Here is a 27,278-nt window from a genome sequence, read left to right as displayed (position 1 = left end):
GGGGGGGGAGAGATCGGGGGAGCTCAGGTCGAGCTCAGCCCTGCAGCCGGAGGGCTCCTGCCCTCACGCAGGCGAAGGGACGCAGCGCAGCCACTGAGCGGCCAGGACCCGGGCGGGGAGGAAGAGGAGGAGCAGCAGCAGGAGGACCCGGACCGGGACCCCGGTGCCGCTGACATGGTCGCGCTGCTTGCGCGCCGCGCGCTCCTGGCCGCCGCCCTGGGCCCCGCCAGCCGCCGGCGGCTCCCCCGTCACCATGGTAACCACCGCCACCCACCCCACATCACCCTCCCGCCCCCGGCACCTCCGTACGGGCCGCCCTGATGAACTCCGGCATCTCCCCTCTCTCCTCACAGCTTCAGCGGCGGCGCGGCTCTCCTCGGGCGCGGGGGGCGAGCCGGAGGCCCAGGGTCGGGGCGGGCCCACCCCTATGCTTCGGCACCTGCTGCTCAAGCTGCGGGCCACCGGGCCGGTGACGGTCGCCGAGTACATGCGGGAGGCGCTCACCAACCCCGGCCAGGTGCGAGCGGGGCCGGCCCGGGGGCTTCTCGCCGTCGTTGCCTGTGGGCCCGGGGTGCCGAGCACCCGGAGGCCGTAGGGCCGCAGCCGGCCCCTTCACGCTGCTCACCGGGCCCCGGGCCCTCTCCTCCCGCAGGGTTACTACACGCGTCGCGGCGGCATCGGCGAAAGCGGGGATTTCATCACCTCCCCTGAAATAAGTCAGGTATTTGGAGAGGTAACGGATAGTTCCTTATGTCTCCGTGTACTTAAGTGGGTTTTGAAGAAGTAAGGGGTGTTTGTTTTTTCTGGAAGGTCGGGGACTCCTCGTGTTATTGGCAGGGACACCATGTGTGCTCAGTAACACTGAATTTCATAGAGAACTTTTACATATAAAAAGTTACAGCAGTTGCCCAGTGTGAAAACTACGTAGAAATCACGGGCAGGTATGGGTCTGGGGCATAGTGGATTGTGTATCATATCCAGAGGTGAAGCCTGGCAAACCACTGTTCCCTGGTAAATGAGAAGATCAGCTGTTCAGAGGCAGCTGGGCAGTGACCTGCAGTAGAGACTTCATATCATAGAATCATAGAATTGGCTGGGTTGGAAGGGACCTCAGAGATCATCAAGTCCAACCCTTGATCCACTACTGCTGCAGTTACTAGACCATGGCACTGAGTGCCACATCCAGTCTCTTTTTAAATATCTCCAGAATCCACTACTTCCCTGGGCAGCTCATTCCAATTTCTGATCACCCTCTCCGTAAAGAAATTCTTTCTAATGTCCAACCTAAACCTCCCCTGGCACAACTTAAGATTGTGCAACCAGAAAAATCCTGTCCTTTTACTGGTGGGGTTGCTTCTGATGCACTGAAAGCAGACAATCACAGATTTTAACACTTAAAGAGGGCAAAGTTATTGATTTTTTTCTTAACTTTAAAATAAAGAGGGAATATTGTACTCTGTCTTACTTATGAGCCAAAAAGCAGATGTTGCTTTCTACAAGTTCTGAAGTTACTACTGTAGCTCTTCATTTGTGTTGTTTATCACTGACAGCTAATAGGAATATGGTGCATTAGTGAATGGATGGCCACAGGCAAACCTAAAGCATTCCAGCTGGTGGAACTGGGCCCAGGGAGGGGCACTCTGACTGATGATATATTACGGGTAGGTGAAAACAAATATTCTCTGTCTGGCTTTATTCTGTGGCTATGCAGAAATAGGAGGGAATGATGTTTTACTCTCAGAGTTTAACCTTCCCTAGTAACCAAATCATTTTAGTCAGGAGATTTGCAGGTTAGAATTTAATCAGAATACATGCAAGTCCATAAAATCATAGAATCAGACAGATTGGAAAAGACCTCTGAGATGATCAAGTCCAACCCTTGATCCACTACCCCAATGGTACTGCCAAGTTTCTGCTGCTCAACAAAGAGAGCAGGAGTCCTGGTTCAGCTGCAGAACGCTGGCCATCATGTGCAGACTGTGCATCTTTCAAATACTATTTGATAGAAGGGCAGAAATATTCCATTATAAATTATTTTTCTATAGGAAAGCATTATCCAAACTAAAATCTGTTTAGAAGGATGCTGCTGTGTGTAACTGGGAGGGAGGTGTCTGCAAGCAATAAGAGGGAGGGGGGGGGGAGGACAAGGATACAGGAGTGAAGCTGTGTCAGTTCCTTTAGGGATTTCAGGGGCTTATTCTGAGTTAACCTTCTGTGTTCAATCATGCTTGCATGGTGTCTATTAATTAAAATACTACTGATTCAAAAACATTGCTAATGGGATTTAGTGCCTCAGAAGAACTTCTAGTCTATTTACATATATTGATATGTAAAAAAAACAGTAAGCACACTGAAATGTAGAATATTGAGCATTTTTTGTGTCTGGGAGAATTGAACTATTTTTTTCCTAATGCTCAATTCTCTGTAGATATTAGAGGAGCTACTGACTCTCTGGCTATTTATTCTTAATTAGTATTTCATGTTGGTGTCTATGTAACTATGTAACATATGTTGTATTTTACCAACTTTATTAGAAGCATAGCAGCTTTTATTAAAATTGATGAAAAAAAGTCCCCTTTTCTTCTGGAGAAGCAAAATTCAGTCTCTTTCACTGAGATTACTTTGTTAAATGAAAGCCAGCTAAATATTTTATCTTCAATATAAATAATGAGTATTCAAGGTTAGTTCTTACACCTTTAATGTATACAGCATATGACTGTGCCTAATAGAATTTATCTGCCTTTATAGGTCTTCAGCCAGCTTGCTTCTTTACTTAGTAAATGTGATATCTCTATTCATCTGGTAGAAGTGAGTCCCAAACTCAGTGAGATGCAAGCACTGATGCTGACAGGAGGCAGGGTGCAGCCAGACCCCCAAGATGAGTCTGCTTACATGAAAGGCATTACCAAGACTGGGGTTCCCATTTTCTGGCATAGAGACATTCAAGATGTGCCCCCAGGTATGGAGCTTGAACTTCTTGTCAGATGATGGGATCCTTCCTCCATTTGCAGCTTTTGATAACAGGACATCTCTACTAGCCTGCCTAAAGGGTAGAAAAATAGTTAATATACATCTGTGTTCTTCTTGAATGAGTCTGTGGCAGGATCTTGACTTATTCTCATAACTGTTACCTGTTCTGACTACTGTCATTTTGGAGATAGCTACCCCAATTTCATGTATTCTTTTTCTTTTCATGGAAAACCATTTCCTGACTTTGCCTGAATTTCCTTTCATGAGATACCAATCTAAAATTCATGAACTGGAGGCTAGACCTAGTTGTAGAAATTAATGTCTTTGTGTCTAAGATGAAAATTACTATGGTAATTTCACAATCCCATTAACTTAATTCATTAAAATTCACAAAAACAGTTCTCAAGTAGAAGCTGTTATGGAAGCATAAATAACTTCATGCATTCTCTTTTACCTTTCCCACAGGTTACAGCTTTTACTTAGCACACGAGTTTTTTGATGCCCTGCCAATACATAAGTTTCAGGTATTGTAATTATTGTAATTGTTAGCATCTACTTAAACACCTTTTCTCTTTGAGGAAGAACAGAATTAGGATGCCAACCTAGACACATATTGTCTGTGATAAAATATTTCTAACTAAACTTGGATGCCTAATTCAGCTAATAACTGTAAAATTAATTGCTCTTCGCATGGAAAACTTGTAGAAAGATAAAGACTTCTTTTTCCTTACCTAAGTCCTGAGTTTATTTTTTATGCTACATTAGTAAGTTTATTTCAGCATTATTTTATGTACCACTACTAAGGCAATGCTCTAGATTTCATTTTAATGGTAGAATAGCAAAATAAAGGATAGTTAGGATTCATATGAAACTTTCAACTTCAACTTGATAATTAGTTTATGAAAATCAGTGGTAGAATGTTTATTTTGATAAGTTAAACATTGCACTGTCAATAGCAGAGGCAGCATTTTTCCTTAACAGCATCATTCTTTCTAGGTATAATGAAACTTCTGTGTGTTGACTCTGGAGATGAGTCTCTCCAACCAGATTTTTCCAGTAAGGCTGTTACTGGAATTAAATAGGAATAAACAGTTGTGGCTAATAGCATCATGTGTTCTTGAAGTGTTTGTGAAAATGCTTGACAGTCAAATAAACAAGATACTGTTGTATCCATTAGAGTGTAAAATGAGTGCACCCTGGCTTCATTAAACAGAGAACAGGGAAAGGCTGGCGTGAAGTGTTGGTTGATATAGACCCAGAAGTGCCTGACCAGCTGCGGTTTGTCCTCTCACCATCCAGTACCCCTGCAACAGAAAACTTTATTCAGGTGAGGTTATGCCTACCACAGTTTATACTGACTCCATTTCAAGTACAATAACTGCTTCTGGGTTACTGTGACAATAGGAGTGCCACAATCTAAAAAATGAGTAAATTCAGCTTACCATTTCCATTCTGCAGAACTTCCATGAGCACTTATTGTACACTGTGAAAATACAGCACAAAAATAAACACGTACCTTAAACTTTGCAAAAATCAGAGCTTAAACAGACAAACAATTGAGGCATCAAGTGGCAGGGAGTTCTGCATGGCAGGGCTCACATCACCATCACAACAGGAGCCCTGCTGTAGCCACGGTCTCACCTTGCTCTGCATGTACTCAATGCAGCTGGGTACTTCTGTGCTGTACTGACCCTTAATGAAAGGTGTCTAAGATTTTTTTTCCCCCCCTAAAGTTCACTGGATATGTAAAGTTGCAGAATGGAGTTGTTGGGATCAAAATCAAATGGAGAGTTTAACACAGAAAGGCCTCTCTGAAGGTTGAACTGTGTTCATTCTTCCCACCTCACAGTGATGCTGTTTCATCTAATAGGAAATACTCTTACTTTGTGAGAAATTCTCATTTCAGTTGACTCTAAATTATAGAAGACTGAAATCCAAAACTCAGAAGACACTAATTAAGAGTCACTGTTAGAAGAAACTAGCTCCAACTCTAGTAGCCTAAACACACCCCTGGACCTCTGTGCTCCAGTAAAGTGACTTGTTCACTAATACAATACTTGTCTGCTAATTGTTTTGCTCTTTGAACACTGCACTAGCCTGAAGAAACAAGAGACCATGTGGAAGTGTGTCCTGAGGCTGGTGTCATCATTCAGAGGCTTGCCTGTCGTCTGGAAAAGGATGGTGGGGCTGCACTGGTTGCTGATTATGGTCACGATGGAACCAAAACAGACACTTTCCGGGTAAGCCATTTCCCCTGAAATAATAACCCAAAATCCTCTTCTATTTGACATGCGGATTGTTAGGGTCCTGTAAGAGAGGTTTTGGGTGGACATAAGAGCAAAACTGCATTATGCTGCAATCACAGACTGAATCATTGATTTTTTTATGGATACTAGTAAGGATTTCTGCCAAAGGAAAAATATGAGCCTGTGCTACATTTATCTCAAATTTTTAAAGTGTAATTTGCTATTCTCACCTCTCTCACACACAGCTCTGTCTTTGGTAGCCCCAGCTGGGGTAGTTACAGGTACAGCTGAGTATAATCTTCCAATTTAATTTCCAGGGTTTCCGGAATCACAAACTCCATGATGTGCTGAAAGATCCAGGTACAGCAGACCTGACAGCAGACGTTGATTTCAGCTATCTGCGAAAGATGACCCAGGGCAAGGCAGCCACACTGGGGCCCATAAAACAGCGGGAGTTCCTAAAAAACATGGGCATTGACCTCCGCCTGCAGGTAGGACAGGGTTTACAGGTACATAAACTCTCCTAATCCACAAGCAATATTCTTAAGCAGCAAGAGAGCTTGTATAGAAAACTAAAAGTGTTAAAAAATAAAGGTGTTCAAAACATGCATGTGTGAGATCAAAAAGTTGCTTCTCCTAGACATAAGTTACTATGGATCCCTCAAAGTAAACGGATCATATTATGTTGAGGAATATTTAATGCAAAAATGTGCTACATCCATCACTGTGTGAGTTTCACCAGTTCTACTGAACGCTGTGGTACTGTCACATTAGTTAAGTAAGAAGGATGCAAGAAGAGATTGCAGGTATGAGGGAACTTAGAGGAGAGCAGGAGAGGGAAGGACTAAGTATTTTTGGTCTTTTTTTCAGGTTCTCTTGCAGAATTCACACGACCCAGCAACTCGTGAACAGCTACTTCAGAGCTATGATATGCTGATGAATCCCAAGAAGATGGGGGACTGTTTTAACTTTTTTGCCCTGCTGCCTCACCACAGACTTGCACAAACTGACAGGAAACATAAGCCAGAATCAAAGTCTCCCTTACCACCTGTTGCTGGATTTGGTGAACTCTCACTGACATGATTTCAAGTATCACAGCAAAATGTCAGATTGTTTTTTTAATAAGTTGCTATTGGAGGTTACAACTAAGTCCTATGTTTTATGTTTTCACCTGTGGTTTTGCAATAATGTAATCAGCGTATAGCTACCCATGCAAGTTAAGTACTAAATATTTTGATTTCTTTTTGAACTGAAAGCACATGAAGTGTGTTATTTCTTCAGGCAGTTTTATCACCTCAATCTACACTCCCAGGCCTGGCCACATTTTGGTATGGAGTGCTACTTATTTCAGAGTAAATCCTAGTGCTGCACACTAGATGTTGCTGACTGACTTGCTACCTAAAGCAGTACACATAGAAACCAACACTACACACACAGAAGCCATTGTAGACAGAGCAGAGGATGAACAATTTTCAGGGCTCTTACAATAGTGCTGAGTGAAATGATTGTTAATGGAATTGAGTTAAAACTTGTTAGTAACAATCAGATGTCCTAAGGAGACTTTAAATGTACTCAGGTTTAGTACTTGCTTAAAATACAAGATTCCTTGACATTTTTTAAAGTTATTTTTATAAAGAGAATGGTGGCATGAACCATGTGAACAGACTTAGTAGTTCCAAAGCACCTGCAGGACACATCTAATGATGGCTCCACAAACAAGGAAGCATAAAGAAACACCTGGTTGTAGGAACACTTAAAATGAAAGAAGTCATGTAAATAAAAAGAACAAGTCTGATAGGGAAATAAATTTTATTTTCAAGCTTATCAGAAGATATTTACAAACAATGGGATTGTATAAAAATATAAAAGTACTTGACAGTGTCCTTTTGAAGCTATAAATTTTACATGAGCTTTTTTCTAGCATCATAGCACTATTTCATGAATGAAGGCAACTTAATTCATCTAGGGGTATGGATATGAAACACTGTAACCTACTGCTGTCAAAGTTTGCAGTAAAGGTAGAAAAAAGGGAATGAATAAAAAACCCTATTTTTACTACTGTGAAGAAACTTTACTCCTAATGTGTCTGATTATTTTGGTTCCTTGACTATTAGCTGCCTGTGGCTTGTATTGTCTGGCCCCATAAGTCTGCATATATAGTCAGGCAATCTCCTCCAAAGGCCAACAGCATTTATTTTAATACAGCTTGAAGAATAAATAGGTCATTTAATATTTTGGAGCAGAGCAGGCTTCATGGGGAGAGACATCAGCCAGGCCTTTTTCACTGTTGTCCCACCCATCCTCTATTCCTGTTGTGCTTTTTTGAGTGACCGAGCTGGCCTTAACGTGAACAAAAACCACAGGAAAACCTGAAGTGACAGCTCCAGTATAGAATCTGAAGATTAGAACCAGCAATGGCTTCACTGACAAATTTGGTCACTTAAGCAATGGAAGTTGGAAAAAAAAAAACAAACAAAAAAACTCCACTGCTTCCTTTGCCAAGCCAGGGCAAATAAAAGACTACCTGCTTCACAGGTGATTTTTCTGGTTCCAAAGATGAAAAATACTGCCTCTCCTGAAACAACCCTGCCTTAACAGGATGGCAAGAGTATGGGACAAATTTGGCCTCTCTTACACTGCCCTGATAGCAGGGGAGGCCACAACCCCAAGCACAGGAGGGGCAGGGACTGCCATGAGGCAAATCCCCTGACAAACCTGAGAAAAACACGTGCTAGGAGAGAGGACAGATGGTGGTCAGAAGGACTGAAATGCTCTGCCTGCTGCTAGCTGGAGGAACCTGCCATACAGCTTGCACCAATGTTTTGTACAAAGTTTGGTACATCTACCAGGGAAGCTGGAGCTCAGCCTTAGACGCCTACAAAACACAGTGGCAATTACATTAAGGGCAAGAGGGAAAGAAAAGGTGGGCTAAAGACCCAAACCTTCCTGTGGGTACATACTTCTGAAACTGCAACTGACTTCACTGCCAGGTCTCAGTCATTGCAAGCAGCTGCCAGCCCTGAAATAACCTTGCATAATTTTATGTGTATCTAACAACTTATAAGAAGTCTGCTCACCTGCTTCCTTACCTGAATAAAAACAACAGGAAAAAATACTGATCTACACACACACACACACACACACACAAAAAAAAAAAAAAGTCTGTGTAGGAGGAAGAGGAACTGCCCCAAAGCCTCTCACTGACATTACAGTTCAAGCCTGTAACAGTATTTTTACACATACTTCAATCCAAGGTCCAGTTAAGCAGCTGGGCACATCAGGGATATGGACAGCCATCCAGCACCTTCCAGCAGCACAATGCTGTTATCCCAGACAAAAGGAAAGATTTCACCTTTTCCATCTTTTAAAACAGGACAAAAACACCCCCTTCCATTTGCATTTAGCATTCATGGCCTCACTCTTTGAAATACCATGAACTGTTAACACTGTTCGCTGAGGGAAAAATTTCCACAGAACACTGCTACCCCCCTCTATTGTTCCACAAGTTCAGTAAGTTGTTGGTAATCCATCAACTGTGGCATCTGTATAAAAAATTGAATTTGGAGTTGGTTTTGGACTCTTCATTCAGCTCCAACACCACCCCTGAGCACAGTATAGAGGTCAGGAAGGGCTGCAGGTTAAGGTTAAAAGGCAAAGCCCTTTCCTCTCCAATCCAGCTGCAATGGCAGAAGCAACAGGAGATTTAGCATCCACCCTTACTCCTGGGTTTTGAGCAGAGTTAAGATACAAGCTAGCAGACTACAAACTACTGCTGGTCTAGGCCCAAGAAACCTTAAAAAAATTAGAAAAATATTAGAAAATTTTAAAAATCTGATTACTCAAAACAACAGAAGAAAGCTGCATGTATTTTTCCTATTCTTCCACATTCTTCTGCTAGAAGCTGTTCTTCCAGAGTGAAGGGATATGCTACATGAAGTCTTGTGTGCTCTCTGTGCATTGATTTGTGTAGTTTTAAGGCAAAATGCCTTTGGTGTGTATCCATGACTGTTCCTTGCACAGAAACACACTGTTGTGGCTTATTGCTCTCTTTAACCAGACAAAATAAAGGACTAGCACAGCTTGATTGTCATCTCTTCAGATTGTCAGCCAGCATTTCAAGAGGAATGTACGAAGTTACAGGGTTTTCTTTTCTTTTGGGTATCTGAAAGAAGTTCAGTTAGGGTAAAGACACACATATTTAGCTGTCTCAACAGCAGCAAAATATTCCTTCATCTATAAAGCTGTATTTGAACTAAACCTCCATATTTTACTATTAGCCAAGGTGTTCTGCACTTTTTACAGTCTCTTTTTACCGTGCACAGTTTAGCATAGGGGAGATGTATCTAAGTAATAGAAAACAGTTCTCTATGGCCTAATAGATAGGGATTAGAAAACCATTACAAAAGTCTTGCTGTGTAGGCTATGGAAAAAAACAAACAAATGAAACAAAACAAAACCAAACACAAACAGGAAAAAAAAATAACCTTGAAAAACACAAACCATTCAATCTGTACACATCACACCTCAATAATGGCTTCATAGCCACACTGCTCAGTGAAATGTTACCAGCAGGGCTTGTCCAGAAACTCCTCATAGTTTCATTCAGAGATGGAGGAGAGCTTGCCAGGCAACAGCATATTCCCATGGCAATGCAGGATCCTTTGGGGCTTTGCACACCAAGCTATGTGTACAGCATTCAAAAGAGCAACAGCTGTTCTGAATCTTATCTTCAGTTTCTGTCTGAAGTGCCCTCCTTTGCTGCAATTCAGCATAACGTATAAATCAAGGGTCTTCTTCCATGTCATCTGGATTAGGAGCCATAATAAAATGCTGGGGGTACTCAAGGTTGTGTTCATAAGCATGTTCTTTCCAGCGTGCATCATCACTCTCATGGGTAATGTAACGCTCTCCAATGCGGGTTTCAAATTCTCTGAGGTCAAGCCAGGTCTGATAATCCTAAGTAGAAGAAATTTAAGCAAGCAGTTTAAGAAACAGCAGCACTACATTCACAGAGATAAAATCTTCAGTTTGTCTCTACTTTTAGTATAAATAGCCATAAGATATAATCAATAAGATCTGTTAAAAAGCAAAACAACAAGCCTGCAACACACCCCAAAATACTTCCAAGGAAAGGCTCAAAATTAAACAGGCCAGTATCTAAGGCTGTAATTTCTTGTAAATCAAGAAAACTTTCTGGAACAAGATAGCTATGTTTGCTTCACTATAAAATTGATGTATTTATTGCACATACATGAAATTATACTAATTCCGATACTGTTTGTACTCAAATTTGTTTTTTCCCCTTATTGTTTTTTAAGCTATTTGTGTGTGGATACGTGTACACAGTACTGTGAAACCACTGTGAAAAGGAAGCTGCATCAAATAAGGGGATAAATTTCATTCCAAACAATTATCTTCTAAAGTGACCAGGAGTTGTGGCACACACCAGCTTGTGTCCCCACTTCAGCACTGACCAAACAATATTTGTCTCTATACTGATTGCAGTAAGGCTCCATGCACTCAGGAAAGGTGCCAGAAGAGTTAAAACTCTATACTGATGTGTGTCAGAAAAAAAAGGGATGGGAGAGACTGTAAGACAAAATTTTCCTTGAGGAAAGAAGCCATTAACAGATGAGCAGAATCCTGGAACACATAAAATATAAAGCTGGAAACAAATATTCAAGCCTCTTTGAATGCTTGTTACCAGACTTTAATAGCAGCAGTTTTAACAAGCCTCTGAAGGATTTAATCCAAAAATCATTATTCCTCCATTATAAACACAATGGAAAAGGCAGATAGGTTTACCTGCAACCATGGGTGACTAAGGGATTTGTCAACACTGAAACGTTTTCTCATCTTCACTTGAAGCAAATTGTTTATTAAATCAATGGCTGAAAAAGAAGAACAGATAAAAAAATTATATTTTTAAATACTCATCACCTCTATCATCATTCACATGCTGCAGTAAAAAGTATATTTTTTATATGTGTGTGTATGTCCTACTTAACTTTTACACTTAAACAAGCTCTTGAATTTTATATTTAGCTTTGCTTTTGTTAAAGGAGACTATGAAAAAAGGTACTAAAAGTTTTACTGTATTACTTCACATTTTCCCCATTGATATTGGTGATTTTCGAAAGTACCTAAATAACTTGAGCATAATTGTGTGTTCCCAAATTACACTGGTACTTCCAGCATTGTATATTTTTGTATATGCCCTTCCACATCTCCCCGTATATTAATCATGCATACGTTGCTTATAAAGCTGGCAGTGGAGAGCTCTAGAGACCAACTTTGTCAAATACTTTTTGTTTCACTTGCTAATACACAAAACTAAAATTCCAGGTTCAAATTCAAACCATTTCTGTAATTATAGTTCAGATAAAGTATGTTTTATGTTTTGACATCAGCGTCCAGCAAATACTCACACCATTTATCTATTTGCTGGGAATTTGGTAACCTTCAGGTTTTTATTCCACTCCTTCACAAAAAAATGCCAGCTCATACTGATCCATTTTTGCACAGTCCACTGATCTCAAACTATCAATAATTCTCATATTCCTCTCTGAATGAGCCCCGAGGTTCATTCAGCATTTGAACGCGCTGCCTACATACACAAGACATTCTAGTAGAGAAAATTTGTTTCTTTACCTTCACTAGAAATCTCCTTCCAAGGATTTGGTGGGTACATAAATGCTGCATTTTGAATCTGATCATTTATATCCTCATCTTCATTAAATGGGAATGTACCACTAAGGCTGACGTAGACAATAACTCCTACTGACCACATGTCTAGAGAGCGGTTATAACCTTTACTCCTGAGAACCTCAGGGGCAAGATAAGCAGGAGTGCCCACTACAGAGCGCCTGAAAGATTTTTCACCAATGATACGAGCAAAGCCAAAATCACACAGCTTCACCTGCAAAAGAAATATATTTTAAACTGAGAAATTTCTGTTTGATCTCCCCGAACATGCTACTGCCCCAGACCAGGAGCGTACCCAATGCCCTTCCTGCCTTCATTTAAACACTGCGTGCAATAGAACAGACAACTTGATGTAAGGTTAAGGTTTTAGGCTGCTGGTTTTGCAGACTGCAGATCAACCTTGCTTCACCCTGAAGCCTGAAACTGGCCTTGCACAGACTCAGGTCTGAGGTTGTCTCTGTACTGCACAGCCACCAAGTGTGCAAGTACAGACAAAACACTTGCCTCCCAAAATCTCATTTCCGGAGGAAAATCCAAACTGTCACAATGCTAAAATTCACAAAATATCAAAAGCACACAAATCACATTCCACTCATTCATATTCTTGAACCTGGAAGCTCCAGCTTCACAGAAACTGAATTATGAGTTTCAGTGAGACCTCAGACCTAGCCAGCTCAAGGCAGAATAATCCAATAGACACCTGGGCAAAAACCATCAACAGCTTGTGCCTACACTGATGCTCAAATCTTCATGATTCTGGGATGGTTTCTTACTTGAATGTGGCAGACACTCGTACAGAAAAATAAATCCAATTCAAGTCCAAGACTAACCTCAAGTGAATAAGCCCTCTTCAGGGTATAAAAAAGAGCAGTGCACTAAAAGCATAAAAGTGACTCTCCAGAAGTCCACTCCACTTTGCATTCATGTAGCAGGACTGAAAGCAAACCCCTGATGCTGCCTAGCAGCTTTTAACTTCTGTATATCCTCCACAAAATCTGTATTATCCAAGGTATCTAAGGTAATAGGTATTGCCAGTAGTATCACCGAGTAGCATTTCTCTTGCAGCAATTAGCTATTTAGTTTATATTACAATGTTTTATCACACATACTGGTGATGAGGATCCCTGATGAAAGCCAGTGAGAAAGGAGCCAGTGCCTTTTCACAATAGCTTATAAGCAAGACTGAAGAGGAAGAGATTCACATTATTCCCAAGTTCTAACAACACTGGAACAGAAAGGAGGATTGGTTGAGAAGCTTCTAGTCCTGTGACTTTTCCACTGAACTATCCTCTCCAACGCAGAATACCAATTTCCATGCACCCCTCAGAAGCAATAAAGAAGATGCAATCTACACAGCCTTTCGCACCTCAGGCTCCTCGAAAGAATGTTGGTGTAAAGCATTGTTGTGAGTTGTGACCCATGCCTGAGGGCAAAGAAACTGAAACAGACCACTGAGCTCAAAGCTAGGGTAAGAGTTGGGAGGGAAAAAAAAAAAGACCACAATAATGCATACAGTTCAAGTAATTCTAGAATAAGTCAGCTGAACAATCCCATAAGAGGTCACCTCTTAAGCTGCATTGCAAGTGATGGAAGAAATAGTTTTTAATCTTCACTCACTTGAGGGAATGGCTCTGCTGATGCTAGCAGTACATTTTCTGGTTTTAAGTCACAGTGCACAATATTCTTGAAGTGTAAATTCCTCAAAGCAACAAGTATCTACAAAAAGGAAAGAACACTTTCAGAACTATTCATATGGATCAAAAGTTTGAAAAACCACACAGTCTAAGCAATAAAGTAATTTCTATCAACAGTATTCATGAATTAACCTGCATATTCTGTACAAGTACTATTTTTTCCCAGCCTATCAGGACAGACCTAATGGTTTTAATTTTTTCTCCTTCTTCATCTGTCTTTTCAAATGCTTACTGTTTTGACATGCAACTTTTCATGTCCATAATGTTATGTCTTGAGAAAAAAGGACAAAAAAATTAACATAATTAACAATGAAAATTCTTTCCACGTTTTTTCAGCTTTCATTAGATATGCAGCCATCTGGGGTCTCTCTTTTAAACAGCAATAGAGAAAACTCTTTCCTACATAATTACAAAAGACAAATCTAACCTTTCCTCTCAAGTAAGAAAGAATGAATGCCAACCTGAGTGACCATGAACTTAGTTATTCGTTCTGGAAGTCGACTTTTCTCACTGGAAAGAATCATCTCCAGCATATCCCCATGCAGCTTTTCCATCACAACAAAGACACGTTCTGGGGTTTCAAACATACATTCCAGGTTCACAATCCCAGGGTGGTGCAAATTCTAAAATGAAGTGGTATAGGTATACCATTAAATGAACCAGTGTGAAATAGCCTGAATTACACAAAATTGTTGCATCTCAAACCAAAAAGCAGTTGAGAGTTAGAGATGAAAAAACAGAATTTCTGAGACAAGAAACTAGCTTGAAACATAAACCTTAACCCATGAAACATAGTGATTATCACCACTAAAACTGGATTGTGTTACACAAATTATCCATAATGATTCATTTTACAGCTGACACACTCAGTAGCCTGAGTACAGAACACGCAAGACTAACATTGTGCTCTTCTAAGAGTACCTCTTACAAAAAGATTCAGAAATCACACACACAGTTTAGAAATTAATTCAGAGGACAGGCACACATTTCAGATCTTACTAATAGCTTGAGATAAACTCCAATGTGATCCAAAAATACTTCTGTACCTGGAGAATGGCTACTTCATTACGAAGCTGACTTTCCTGTTTAGTTGGAAACCTCATCTTGTCAATGACTTTGATAGCTACATCTCTTCCAGTCTTCCTGTGCTTCCCTAAACAGAAAGATAATGTCAGCCATCAACAGACAGAAGCAATTCATAGCTATAAAACATTACAGCTGAAACTCCTTTTGGGGAAAACAAGTGTATTTTGTAGAAATGTACAATATTACTACATTTTAATTTTAAATTGCATTAATAAATGCTATTTGTTGGTGCATTATATATTGGTGCATTAATAAGAAGTGATCAGCCTCAACAGAATGGTTGTAGATAAATTTAAACTGGTTACTGCTCTGCTGTCAGGTATGCACATTTACATCAGATGTGTTACATGAAGTTTTTGTGCAAGGGACTGTGTTTTTGTGCAAGCAATACTTAATGCCACAGAATATTGCCTCTTCTGTACAAAAAAACAACAAAACTCTTCAAGACAAATACAAAGAAAGATCTGCTATTGTTCTCCAGTAGTTTCATACTTTTGTGGGCTCCATAAGCACAGGAAATTACCTCTAATACTCTACAGGAACATGCGGACAATTATGTGCTATGAAGAACAAAAATTAACACCCAGAAAGAAGTCTGTTGTGATCAAAAAGCTCTAAAAGGTTGTGGTGAGAAGAAAAACATGCTAATACCAAATCCTGTTCCTTGCTGCAACTTGCATCAGCTACATGAGAAGCATTTTGGTGGCCCTGGCCAGGGCTTGGGCAGGGCACAGGAACTGCTCCAAAGGCAGCAAATGCACCTTAATATCATAGTTAATAAGGGGTCAAACCCAGGCTCATCTCCACTGGATGAAGCAAGGCAGTTAATGGAGACATCACTCAGGGTCCAAAAGGACTAACAAGATTACCAACCAGGACCAACAGCTGGAGAGCAAACAACTTTTCAAAGATCACATTTGTCCTATGGAAAGCACAGGCTGTGTAATGGACTGTCTCAAAAGAGACAGATCTGCAGAGTTTTGTCATTTATCTGCAAGAAATCATCAATTCTTAGGAAAAATTTTTAAAACCACAGAAGACAGCTATAATTGAAATAAAATCCTAGATTCAGGGAAAGTGATTCTGGCTCCAGTAGACATCAAATTATATTGAAAAGTAGCAGAAATACCATCAATTACAAACTGGCTGCAAAACCCAGAAGACAAATGCTAGGTTGCAAGGGAACATAGAAAGCAAACCCAACAAACTAACAGGAAACCAAAAACTACAGAAGCTAGACTACAGCTAAAAATTGAACATGAAGAAATATTAACAGAAAAGTGGCTTGGAAACTCCTTTTCCTAAGTAAAGCACAATCAAGTAGGGCAAGTTTTACATCAAACTGTCAAGAACTCTTTTTTTTTTTCTGTCCCAATTTCTTAGACCCTTCAAAAACTAACTAAAATATGACAAGCAGAAAACAAAACACAAAAAGCAAGAACAAAAAAACAAACCCCACAACAATGTTAGCAAATCAATTTTACCCTTTTTTTTTTTTTAATAAAAGGTTTTGTAATCACTGTTTTTGTTAACCTACATAGGTGGGGAGAAGCCAATATCAGAAGTTACCTGGCCTGGTCTCCCCAAACAGCAGCATGAATTAAGAAGCATGCAGAGCCAACAAAAGAATATTCTTTTATATTCTCTTTTCTTGCTCTTTGGCTTGTGATTTTATCTTAAGAAACGGAGTATGCACAGCCCGTATGTTTTAAGGCATCATTAAATGAGATTATTTAATGCAGTAAAAGCCTTTTATAAGCATTTATTATGTTTCCAAGCATGAAAAATACCAAGTTGAGATTTATCTAAAAGCCAATTTAGGAGAGTATATAAAGAAAAAAAATCAATACATTAAACTACTGTCTGCATTTGTGCATGTTCTATTCATGAGAGAGAGCACACTTTGGTTCACACCATGCTTTAAGAAATACAGAGGAAAACAAGTATACTTCTCTCAAGAGTGATGTAAAACTAGACCACCAAACTGCATTCCTAGTTCAGAAGTACTAGAAGTATTTAACTACACAACAGGCACACAGAAAAATCACCCACGATACTTCCTGACTAGAATCATAACATGACAGAAGCAGAAGTGTTACCATTTTCAAACCATTAGTTATCTCTTTTTCCTTCTTTCCAGATTTATGGTCTGTGGTTTTCTCAGCACTGAGATAACACATGTGACAAAAAAGTAAGAAGGAAAAAAGAAAATAAAAAAGGAAAAAAGAGAAACAGACTTCATATTATGCACTTCTACTATTTCTTCTTTTTGTGATTACAAACTATAGCAAATTATATGTTGCAGTAGTTTTTAAAAACTAAAAGATAAAACTATACCTGAAACTTAAAACTGAGATGTCATGACTAAGAATTTATTCCTGTACTTTATCCTATTGACAGAAGTTTGTGGCAAAACTTTTCCTAAAATGTGTCAGTAATAATTTTGCATAAAGTCAAAGCATAAACTGAAATACATATTTTTCAATTCTTTCATATACACCTCTCAGATATCATGAAACCCAGAGAACAGACAGCCTCCCTAAGCACATGACCTCTATTACTGCATAATATAGACAATAGTGTTAGAATTTGCAATTTTGAAAGCCCATTAACCAAGGCCAAATTCAGACTTGAGATTACTTTGTACTTAACAGCGGTGAAAAAGCAATGCATATTCTACACTGATTTTATGCCAATGCAGAACTCCAAATGCAAAAAAAAAAGAATTTAAAGAAATACTGTACCTAAAACTGCAGAGATAAGCAGTTTTATCTCCAAACAAAATATTCAACAATATCCACTTCACATAGACCTTCCAGATACAGCTAAGCAAATGCAAAAAGGTAAATCATACCAAGTAGACAGACATTCTACCTTATTAAATGTATAATGGAATGGAATTTACCTCCATAGACAATACCAAACTGACCAGAGCCCAGCACTTCATCAGCAAATATTTGGTACACAGAGCTGATATCCTAATGCATGAAAAAAAGAGAACACAAATATCAGGAGCAATGAAAAAGTTCATGAGCAGGTTAGTCAATACTAAGTGGTATTTACATTTGGCATTAATCAAACCCTGTAAAGGATGTCAATTACACATCCAAATGAAGTGGAAAAACACACCCAAATTTCCTGAAGTATATCCACTGGGATTCCCTGTGAGCAGGGACACACATTGACACCACCTGACAGCTGGGCCAGGTAAGCAGATTACTCCCTGTGTGTAATACAGACTTCTTTAGCTGCAATACCCTGGTGTCACTAAATAAATACCATTATTATCCAATGCATCTGACTCACCACATTCTCCTGGACCTGGCAGTTTGAAACGGAGATGCTTAGAGATAATTCCTCTGCAATAAAGATAAAACTGAGTAAGTAAATAGGAAGGGCAGGGTTTTTCTAGTAAAAAGGGGAAAAAACAAAAAACCTTTACTGACTTCTAACCCAGTCATGGTGAAACAATTTTTTTGTGGGTCTGTAAAAACATTATGCCCTGGAACTCAGATTTCACAGATTAATTTGATAAGCAACTCTAGGAGTTCTGCTGGAGTTATTTGTCTCTTTTTGTTATATAGCTGATTACAAAAGTAGTACAACGGTACGAGTGTGTACAAAATAGACAGCTGGAGAACCAAAACCAACAGCAATGTGGCAGAGTTCATTAAACTAATATTTTCTGGTAGTAACACAGAAAAATACAGAGGGGAGAACTTGATAGACCCCTTACAGTCAAATGAATGTGGTTACTAATTTTCAGTGGCATCACGATGTAAAGAACTAATGCTTTAGAAAAGGAAACAAATCAAGCAAGGTAACAGAAGACCTGATAATTAAAAAGCAATAAAACTCTTCATTTAACAATCTCTGTTTCACTGACAAGCTGCAGAAGCTTATCAGTCTTTGGAATATAAGAGCACATCTAGTAAACATAATTTGCAAGTCAAAGCAGCAGATAAGGGAACAGAATATTTCAGCCTGCAGCAGATACTGACACAAAGTTTTCATGACAGGAATAACATTATGATGTTATAATGTCAAATCTCTTCTGACAAAACGAGATACATCAAGGAAGGCAGAAAACACTCTTCCTTTGATCTCCAAGACAGAGATGAAGCATCTCAGACAAATGGACACCTATCACTTGTTAGCTTAAAAAAAACAAAGGGGGTAGAATATATGCTACAGGTTTACTAGTATTTTGAAAAGAGCCTCTATCACCCTAAGAAGAACCTTGAGCTTTTACAAACACAATTTCAGAGAACTAAGAAAAGGCCTGGATCTGATTTTTGTAACCTGTGCTTTATCTCAAAGAAGGAATTTTTAGACTTAAGATAGCCACAAATCCTAATTCTCAGACTGACTGCTGCATCTGAAATATGAGCTGGAATCACAGCCCTGCACGTGTCTACTGATTATTGACTACTGACAAGAGTGTAATGGAGTAACAGTAAAGATCACAAGGCAAAACAAGAAAAGCAGGCAAACAAGTTACTAAGGTCAACACAAACTGCAGCAAGGTTGAAAGGAGGAGGTTTTGAAACTGTTTAAAGAAAATACACAGAACCCTTCTCCACAGATGACTACAAAATGCCAGATAACCAAATAGGTAGATATTGAATTTCTTCTACAAATCCATTTTTCTAGTCTCTGAAATGAGTAAGTGGTGAAAAATTGTCACTTCTAACGAAATTAGTCATGAGTCACTTGCCAAGTAATACCTTACTGATTTCTCTCTTTCTCATTTCAGCTCAGAAACATCCCACACCTGCCACCAGGTACAAGCTCAGAAAGGACTCTTTGCCATGGATCAGACTGGAAGAGCATCTTCATTTCTAGCCACTCTCCAGCTAGAATGGGGAATAAATTGACAAGCTAGCTGACACTACAAATTTCTGGCTGCTACAAGTATTTCAAGAACCAGCAATGCCTCCCTCCTCTTGTTTTTTTCATTTTAAGTGACATATTTGAGGCTTCTCGGTTTTGTGTTGTTAGGGTTTTTTAACTAAAAAATCTAATTTTGTTAAAGGCTCTTGGGATACACTCCATGGCTCACAGTGCTCAAGAGGGTGATGAACAGATGCTTTACAGGCTTCTGATGATGTTAAAGATTATGGGATCACCATGCCACAATCTAAACTCTTATAATCCTAAATATGCTAAAATATTTCTTGCCTGTATCTACCTCTACAGCTCTATTCCCTACCACCATCAAGTTCTAATATTAAAATATTAACTCTATCTGCAAAAAATATTGATTTTGGAACAGACAATTGCCATTAAGAGCCTCTCATCAAAGTAGAACAAGATCTAGAAAACAAAGAGAGCTTCGGTATATAAATATATTTGGAACTAAGATTTTCATATCAGAAGTGTATTTTTACCTATATACAAGGCCAGTTATGAGGTATGTTTCTTCACTGTAATTAAAGACAGATACCAGGACTGGGATTTCATAGTTTACCACTAACAGCTGTGGTTGCATTTTCAGAAAATGCCTTTAGTTCAGGCCAGCATTTACATGTTCTTAACTGTTGCTGAACCAGATGCCAGAGACACAGAGACTGATCTATGAACCTCCTGCAAAAGAAAATTCCACTACAAGAAGATTAAAAAATAGCTGGAAGATAAAAGGAAACTAAAGAGCAAAATCATCAATTTCAGTACAGTTTCAGAACATCAATTAATGTCACTGCAAGGAACAAGGAAATGTCTCAACAGACAAAACACAATATATCGCTGAGCTGAACCTTAATAATGAATGTGATCCTATGAAAGAGAAGGAAAGGGAGGATGGGTGCATAGAAGGAAGAACAGGGTGTTTTTTGTTACTACCCATATATCAGCAAAAACTCTTTCCTTCACTGGCAGTATTTACATTGCCTCATTAACTCCTTTTCTTCTACTTAGCCACTAACATCTCCCAGATTCTAAAAAAAACAAAAAACTAAGTATATACAGAGTGGACAATGTCAAAAATTTAGTTATTTTAGATTATATGAATATAACCTGACTACATATATATACTTTTAAAAAATATTTCTTACAAATAGCTAAACTATGGTCCTCTTTCCCATGCAACAACTGTGTGTCAGTTCTTAATACCCTTACAATGAAACTGTCATGTGCATTCATACTGTAAATCTGACTTGTAACTATTCTTTTCTGCTACAACAGATTAAAGGATTTGCCCACCCTCCACACACCTGACTGTCACTTTTTAGGGACTTACGGAAAACGATGGACCAAATTCAGCAGAGGATAGACAGACAACACTTGACTCTAAGTAAGTGCTTTCCTGAGAGGAATCTCTACTGTTAACAACTTCAGAATACGAATAATAGGGCCTTGTCTGCCTGCTTACTGTGATCTTTTCCTTGTCCTGCAGCAGTGCAAACACTAGCTTGAGGGGTGACTGGCATCAAAGCCTGACGAATGGCTTTCTCCCAGCCCTGAGCTACGTCAAGTCCAACTCCGGTGGCAGCAAGAGCAGGACTGTGATGACTGCTGCCATTGTTTTCTCCAACAAAGTACACCATGGTGTCAGTGATGATCTCAAAACAGTATGGGTTGCTGCCCTGCACCACATTTGAAAAATCTCGAGGCTGAGTCACCTGGAGAATTTCTGAAAGTGGGATCTCCTGAAGAAAAATATTAAAGATTAAAAAAAATACTTTAATATACTGATATTTAAAACTTTAACAATTTGCAAAGGAAATCAAAGCAATTATACCAAAATATCAAGCTTCATAACTAATGTCAAACTGTACATGACAACTGCCCACCCAGTTTTCTGAATTCCTCTATACAAGGTTAGAGAAACTTCCAGCCTCACAACAGTTCTCTCTGTACAGCTATTACTTTCTGCACAGACAAACCCCATTTATATTCAGCATTAGACATGACCCCACTGCATACAAATGATGTGCAACAACAGAATGACCATCTTCCCCCTGTGGTTTATACAGCTTAGCTAGCAAAGAGCATGATGGTGGCGGGGGGGAAAAAAAGAAACAAGACAATATTAAGAAGAGGATGTTATTGTACAAGCCAGTCAAGATGCACTGCTTCATGTATCTGTATCACTTTGGGTAAAGATTTTCTTTCACACAGATATTAACAATTTCTACTGACTCCTCTACCTTAACATCACAGTAAAAGCAGCACTAGAGAACAGATCTGGAGGAAGAAATGGTTGCAAGTTCACACTAGCTGGAGGAGGACATTCCAGACACATGGGAAAGCGTAGAGGTGCACATCACTTGCAAGAACAGTGAACAAAAAAAAGTGAACACCAGGCGAGTACTGGGTGGCTAAGAGACAGCAGCTGATTAAGATGAAGAACAAATAAATGTAAAGGCAACAACTGGGACTGATTCTAAAAGCAAAGACAACCTGAGATTTAAGCAGTTAAAAAAAGGGGTGCAGAGGTGCAAGCCAAAGGACTAAAAGCAGTGACATAAAGGAGCAACAAGCAAGGAACGTATTTTACCAGCTGTGTTTTGAATGCACAGGGCAATACAAGTATCAGAGAGGTCTGAGAAGAGACTGCATTGGTCAAGATAGGGCTGAAAAGGATCTGGGCAAGTTTAGCTGGGTGTACAGAGAAAAGGCTTGATCTTAGAGATGTTATAAAGGAAGAAGCTGCAAGATTTGGAACCCCACCTAAAGGTGTAAGACAAGAAAGGGAAAAATCTTGTTTATACATCAAATACATTTTCTGAATATCCCACCATCAAACATATTACTATAATAACAATATAATAAACTTATTGCTAAACTTCATGTATATAACACTAGGATGCACAGTAAATTTTCCTCTTAATCTGGCTTGCAACTTTCAGTTGTACAACTGGAATAATTTAAGTTTGGGAACCTTAACATAAATAAGCATGCAACTTTATCAAGTTTTATTGCTTATAGAATGTAAAAATTCTATTCTCTGGTAATTTGAAATCTGTTGGCTAATTCAGGAGTACTCTCTCTACATGTAAAATATATGGAGAGACATATTCAAGGGAATTAGAACAGAGGCTGCAAGCAACTTCCCAGAGTTAGTCTTGGTCCTTTTTGCTTAAACTCTTTGGCCAACAATTAACCTGGTCACAGTTTTAAAAAAGAAAATGGAGGTTACACTTATACAGATCACAAGTAGACTTCAGACCTATAAAACACGAACTAAATCAAATGCAACATCATTTTTACTCATCATTAATTACCTTGTAATATTTTGTTCCAGATTCATTTTGAAATAGTGTGAGGCATTTGCTGTCCAGTCTCCAATAATGTCTTTTTCTCTACAAAATGCACAGTACAATAATATAAGGAAGAAATCACTGGAATGACTGTCATTATCCAATTGCTTAAGTAAGAAATGCTTTACATTCCTAAAATAATCAATTAATGTTACTCTACAACTGAGTCTTTGATTAAATACATGAAAAAATACATTTGGGGTATCAAGATTTTTTTTTTTAACTCAGGAAGAAGCTTGAAAATTATTTCCATAAACCAGAAATAACTATCACTTACCTTACAGTAACAGCAATGACAACAGCAGTTATCTCATACAGGAAGAACACTTCCCTAAACAGTTCTCACTCCAGGTGCATGTGCTCACAAAACCTGAACTATTTTAATTTAGTAACAACTGAGGCAGTCATGCTTTCTCCCTGTGCTCTCACATCAACACTAAGAGATTCACAGACTGAGCCAGTCTATCAAGTCCTTAACCCTTTTGTCAACACAAAATTCTAGATAAAGTAAAAAGCACACAGTGACAAGACAGATGAGATTCAAGTGGACAAAATATCTCGGGGAAATAAAAAGTAAAATAAACCCAAGACAGTCTACACAGCCATTATCTGGAAGTCTCCACCAGTGAGAAGTATCTTCACACCAAAAAGTAATATGAATAAACTGTTGCACATAACTGGCCTGTGATTTTAAGCAGAGGAACATTATTCAAAACAAAGAAGCTTTTAGAAAGCTAATATGGATGTATGAATCTAATTTACTTCATTTGCACTATGGTCACAGTCAGAAACCTATTTTTATTATTCTGTGACAAAAATCCAACATCCTTACCAGCAGAGTTCAAATCATTTTAACCACAGGGAAACTAAGACTGCCTGTAGGAGTTAGAGAAGGCCAGGTCACAAGTTTTAACTACATGGAATTCCCATCCAGCATTCAATGGCAACAGGGTAAAAGGAGAAGGCTGAACCTGCACTTAGGACGCATCTTTTATTAAAAACCATAAATCAGTGAGGATTTTAGAGGAGGAGAGTTAAGGAACGGGTCAGCAACACACAGCACTGAAAATCTGTCAACATGCTATTCTGAGAAATGACAGGCTCAGAGTGAAGAATACAGATAATGATACAGAAATTTCTCATTATAAAGGGTGAAGTATCTTTTTATCTACAGTCTGCAAGAAGCATACAGATATTGCTGTTAAAATGAACCTCTTCATGACTGACAGAAAGCTCAAGTTGTTTCAGGAATAGGAAGCAGTCTGACACTGCTGAGACCTGAGCAGTCAAAGGAAATACCTGATGTTGTAATGCTCAATATGGATGTGTCCTCCCATTAGGGAGATCTACTAGGTCTTGTTTGGCTGAAGATACTTCACTTTGGAGAATACTCCATTTGAATGACTTTTTTTGGTAGATGTTATCTAGGTAGCTACCAAACTGACAAATGAAGAAAATCAAACTGAGCTAAGTGAACAATCTGATCACAGTTCTATGGGAAGGTTCAAAAAGGGCCACAGAAAAAATGTACTGACTATACTGAAATATTAAACCAGAGCTAAATACCAAATCTGCCCTCAACACTTCTAGAACTATTCATCTTCATCTACAGCCTGGCCTTAGTTTTCCCACAGCCAGCTACACAGTAATTGTGTCTGTTAAGAAGCCTTAGCTGGAATCCTATCTGCAATATTCTTCCTGATTATTTCAGTTTGTCATAAATGTATCTAGGTATTAGAAAACAGTACACTAAAAAAATTTTTGTAAGGTAGTTTCTGACAGACCACTTGCAATGGTCTGCTCAGTTGAGAATCACAAGAGGTAAAAATACTACAATAACTTGAGCTGACTAGTACCAACCCTCAGCTTGACTTCAATAAAACTTAACTTCCCTTCTCTAAATTCCTGAAGTCTCCTTCAATCAGACTCCTTCACAAAGAATGCATAAATATTTATGCTGCCTTTCACAAACAGTCTCAATATGACAGTGCTTTAGATCTGGGAATTCTTGACTTCATCTTTATAATTCCTCTATCAAAAGACAAGAGGATTCAGTCCCTCCATCAGACAACTCAGGAACCCAGTTATTCTTCCTTATCTTCCTTCTCAATACACAAAACCAAGGAATTTGCCCAAGAAGGTACAATTAAGAGATCATTAGTGGCAGCACTGGAAACAAACAACAAAGTCTTTTTGGAGGATGCCTGCATTCACAAGGACATACAGCCAAGCCTCAACCCTTTATTCCACATGGAGGAGTGAGTTTGGGAGAGATGATGTTCAATAACACTCACTTTTAGAAGAGTTAACTGCCAGAGGAATGAAAGGCTCCTGTATCTACACACAAATATTTACAAACACCTACATCATTAGGATATCAAGCATTTCAGTACATCTTATAATTATTTCCACCTTTTAATGTGGTAAAGTAAAACTAGACTTAGTTCAACTGCTGAAGAGAAAGAAGACATAAGCAAAGTATTCAAAATTATCTCAGGAAAGGTGAAATCTAAACCATGTAATTGACTTTAGACAATTCAGAGATGCTTCTCCTTAAATGGGAGAAGGAAGGGTGCTACTGAATCACCACATCAAGAATTATGAATAAACTACAGTTCCACCTTTGCTCCCCATTTTCTTACAACAAGCACCATGTTCCTTCAAATGACACTGTAAATCTGAGAAATAAAATACACAGGTTTAGAGAAATAATTTAACTTAATGTAGGAACAAACTAGTCACTGACCAGATTGTCTCTACTGGTATAGTGAACCATCCATCCTTCCTTCACCATTGTACTGCTCTTCCTCTTTGTGTGCTTGATCGACTGCACAACTCTCATGAGAGGAATATTATTGCTTGTTGAAGGGCTAAAAAAAAAAAATAGAGAGAGAACATTTCATATTTCAAAAGTTAAAGTACTGCGATTATAGTGGTACTACACATTTAGCCCATCATTTTCCGGAACAGGCACCTTTTGCTCCCACACAAATTTTTTGGATGGATGAAATTGATAAAGGTATCTGAGCTCCCATTGGCTCTCCTACTGCAAGCACTGCAGTACTTAAATTGCTCTAGAGAACACAGAAGAAACAACCTAGAATGAGGACACCTAAAGAAATAATTTTCATAATTAGCTGAGACTGCTGGTCTTAATCTAGAAAAAAAATATTATCAGTGGCATTGCAATTATTTTCTCTTGCCTCAGTTGGATATGCTACTTCTTAATATTGTTATTGCACTAATGAAGGTCCTTATCTAAAGGTATCTTCAATTTATGAAAATTGAGATGTGTTAATTTAAATCACAGCTGCACTAGAAAATTTTATCAATGCTCCGGGCTATTAACTGTCCTGCAGACAAGGATTTGACAGTCTCCAATATTCTGACATAGTCATTAGCTAAACACACAGCTTTTAACAGCACTGAAGATGGAACAAACCACTAAGTTGTCTGCTTAACATCAGGGCTCCTACATGTGGCACTAGCAGAAATATTTGTAAACACACAAAATCACAAGGTAGATTCAAAATGAAAAATGCAAGGATGCTTTAATACAGCACACAGTTATGCTGCACAACTGGCTGCCACAGGATGCCACACATGCTAAAAAACTTGTAATTGCTTTGAATCTGATTAGAAATAAATGGAAAAATCTTACCAAGAGGTGGAATACCATCAACAAAAGATGATACTTCCAACTCTGGAAGTACTTGAGCTATAAATCATTGAAAACACCTTGGGAAGATACCACTATATGCTCTTCTTCACATATTTGTTATTAAGCCTTGAGCTAAAATGACCTTTAGTTTAATCTAATACAACTGCTCCTGTGTTATTAAGAATGTTATGTTATTAAGACTTAAGTAAATCAGGATTACACTGTTCAGAATAATAGAGAAGGCAAAAAGAGGAAACGATTAAAGGAACTATGTAACAGTTATCAGAGAAAAGTAAAGCAAACTTCTGCCTAAAATGCATATAGAATGTAATGTGAATATCAAAACATCTCAAGTAATTAATTTTAAATAACACGTTTAACAGTAACTAAATTAGACTAAAGTCACAAAGATCTCAGTCATGTCATGTTAGCCATAAATTTTACTGTGTTTTGATAATCTCGTTTTATTTCATTGATAACAGCCATAGCACAGCACTTTTTCCAACTAAAAGAGACTATTTTAATTTACTTACGTTTCAAATTTTCTTGATACAGAATAATGTTACAAAGCATTTTCAACTTATAAAAAAACCACAAATAACATTTTTTTTTTAAATCCACACATTGAACATTAAAGCTGGGCTAATCAGAAATG

At 38.7% G+C, this 27,278-nt stretch overlaps 2 protein-coding genes across 4 annotated transcripts in view; one reads left to right on the top strand and one right to left on the bottom strand.

The window, feature by feature from the left end:
• The first annotated feature begins 29 nt into the window (after nucleotides 1-29).
• On the top strand, nucleotides 30-7,094 carry NDUFAF7 (NADH:ubiquinone oxidoreductase complex assembly factor 7). The gene is made up of 10 exons (XM_030447003.1): nucleotides 30-256; nucleotides 354-517; nucleotides 653-733; nucleotides 1,551-1,661; nucleotides 2,749-2,959; nucleotides 3,436-3,494; nucleotides 4,184-4,297; nucleotides 5,067-5,210; nucleotides 5,534-5,707; nucleotides 6,087-7,094. The coding sequence occupies exons 1-10, from the start codon at nucleotides 175-177 to the stop codon at nucleotides 6,297-6,299; spliced, it is 1,353 nt and encodes a 450-aa protein (XP_030302863.1). The 5' UTR covers nucleotides 30-174; the 3' UTR covers nucleotides 6,300-7,094.
• A 316-nt stretch (nucleotides 7,095-7,410) lies between these two features.
• The window catches only part of PRKD3 (protein kinase D3), a 42,708-nt gene continuing 22,840 nt past the window's right edge, over nucleotides 7,411-27,278 (bottom strand). For all 3 annotated transcript variants that reach the window (XM_030447000.1, XM_030446999.1, XM_030447001.1), the window contains exons 9-19: nucleotides 25,709-25,832; nucleotides 22,927-23,004; nucleotides 21,072-21,348; nucleotides 18,008-18,060; nucleotides 17,607-17,679; nucleotides 14,662-14,768; nucleotides 14,077-14,238; nucleotides 13,539-13,637; nucleotides 11,868-12,135; nucleotides 11,022-11,107; nucleotides 7,411-10,172 (exon numbers count right to left, since the gene is read on the bottom strand). In XM_030447000.1, the coding sequence (XP_030302860.1) occupies nucleotides 9,999-10,172; nucleotides 11,022-11,107; nucleotides 11,868-12,135; nucleotides 13,539-13,637; nucleotides 14,077-14,238; nucleotides 14,662-14,768; nucleotides 17,607-17,679; nucleotides 18,008-18,060; nucleotides 21,072-21,348; nucleotides 22,927-23,004; nucleotides 25,709-25,832 (1,501 nt within the window). In that variant the 3' untranslated portion in view covers nucleotides 7,411-9,998. The remainder of the gene's footprint in view (nucleotides 10,173-11,021; nucleotides 11,108-11,867; nucleotides 12,136-13,538; nucleotides 13,638-14,076; nucleotides 14,239-14,661; nucleotides 14,769-17,606; nucleotides 17,680-18,007; nucleotides 18,061-21,071; nucleotides 21,349-22,926; nucleotides 23,005-25,708; nucleotides 25,833-27,278) is intronic.

This window comes from Calypte anna, chromosome 3 (genome assembly GCF_003957555.1).
Source record: "Calypte anna isolate BGI_N300 chromosome 3, bCalAnn1_v1.p, whole genome shotgun sequence".
Lineage (NCBI taxonomy): Eukaryota > Metazoa > Chordata > Aves > Apodiformes > Trochilidae > Calypte > Calypte anna.
Note: the sequence above shows the minus strand (reverse complement) of the source record. Positions and strands in the feature narration are given on the sequence as shown.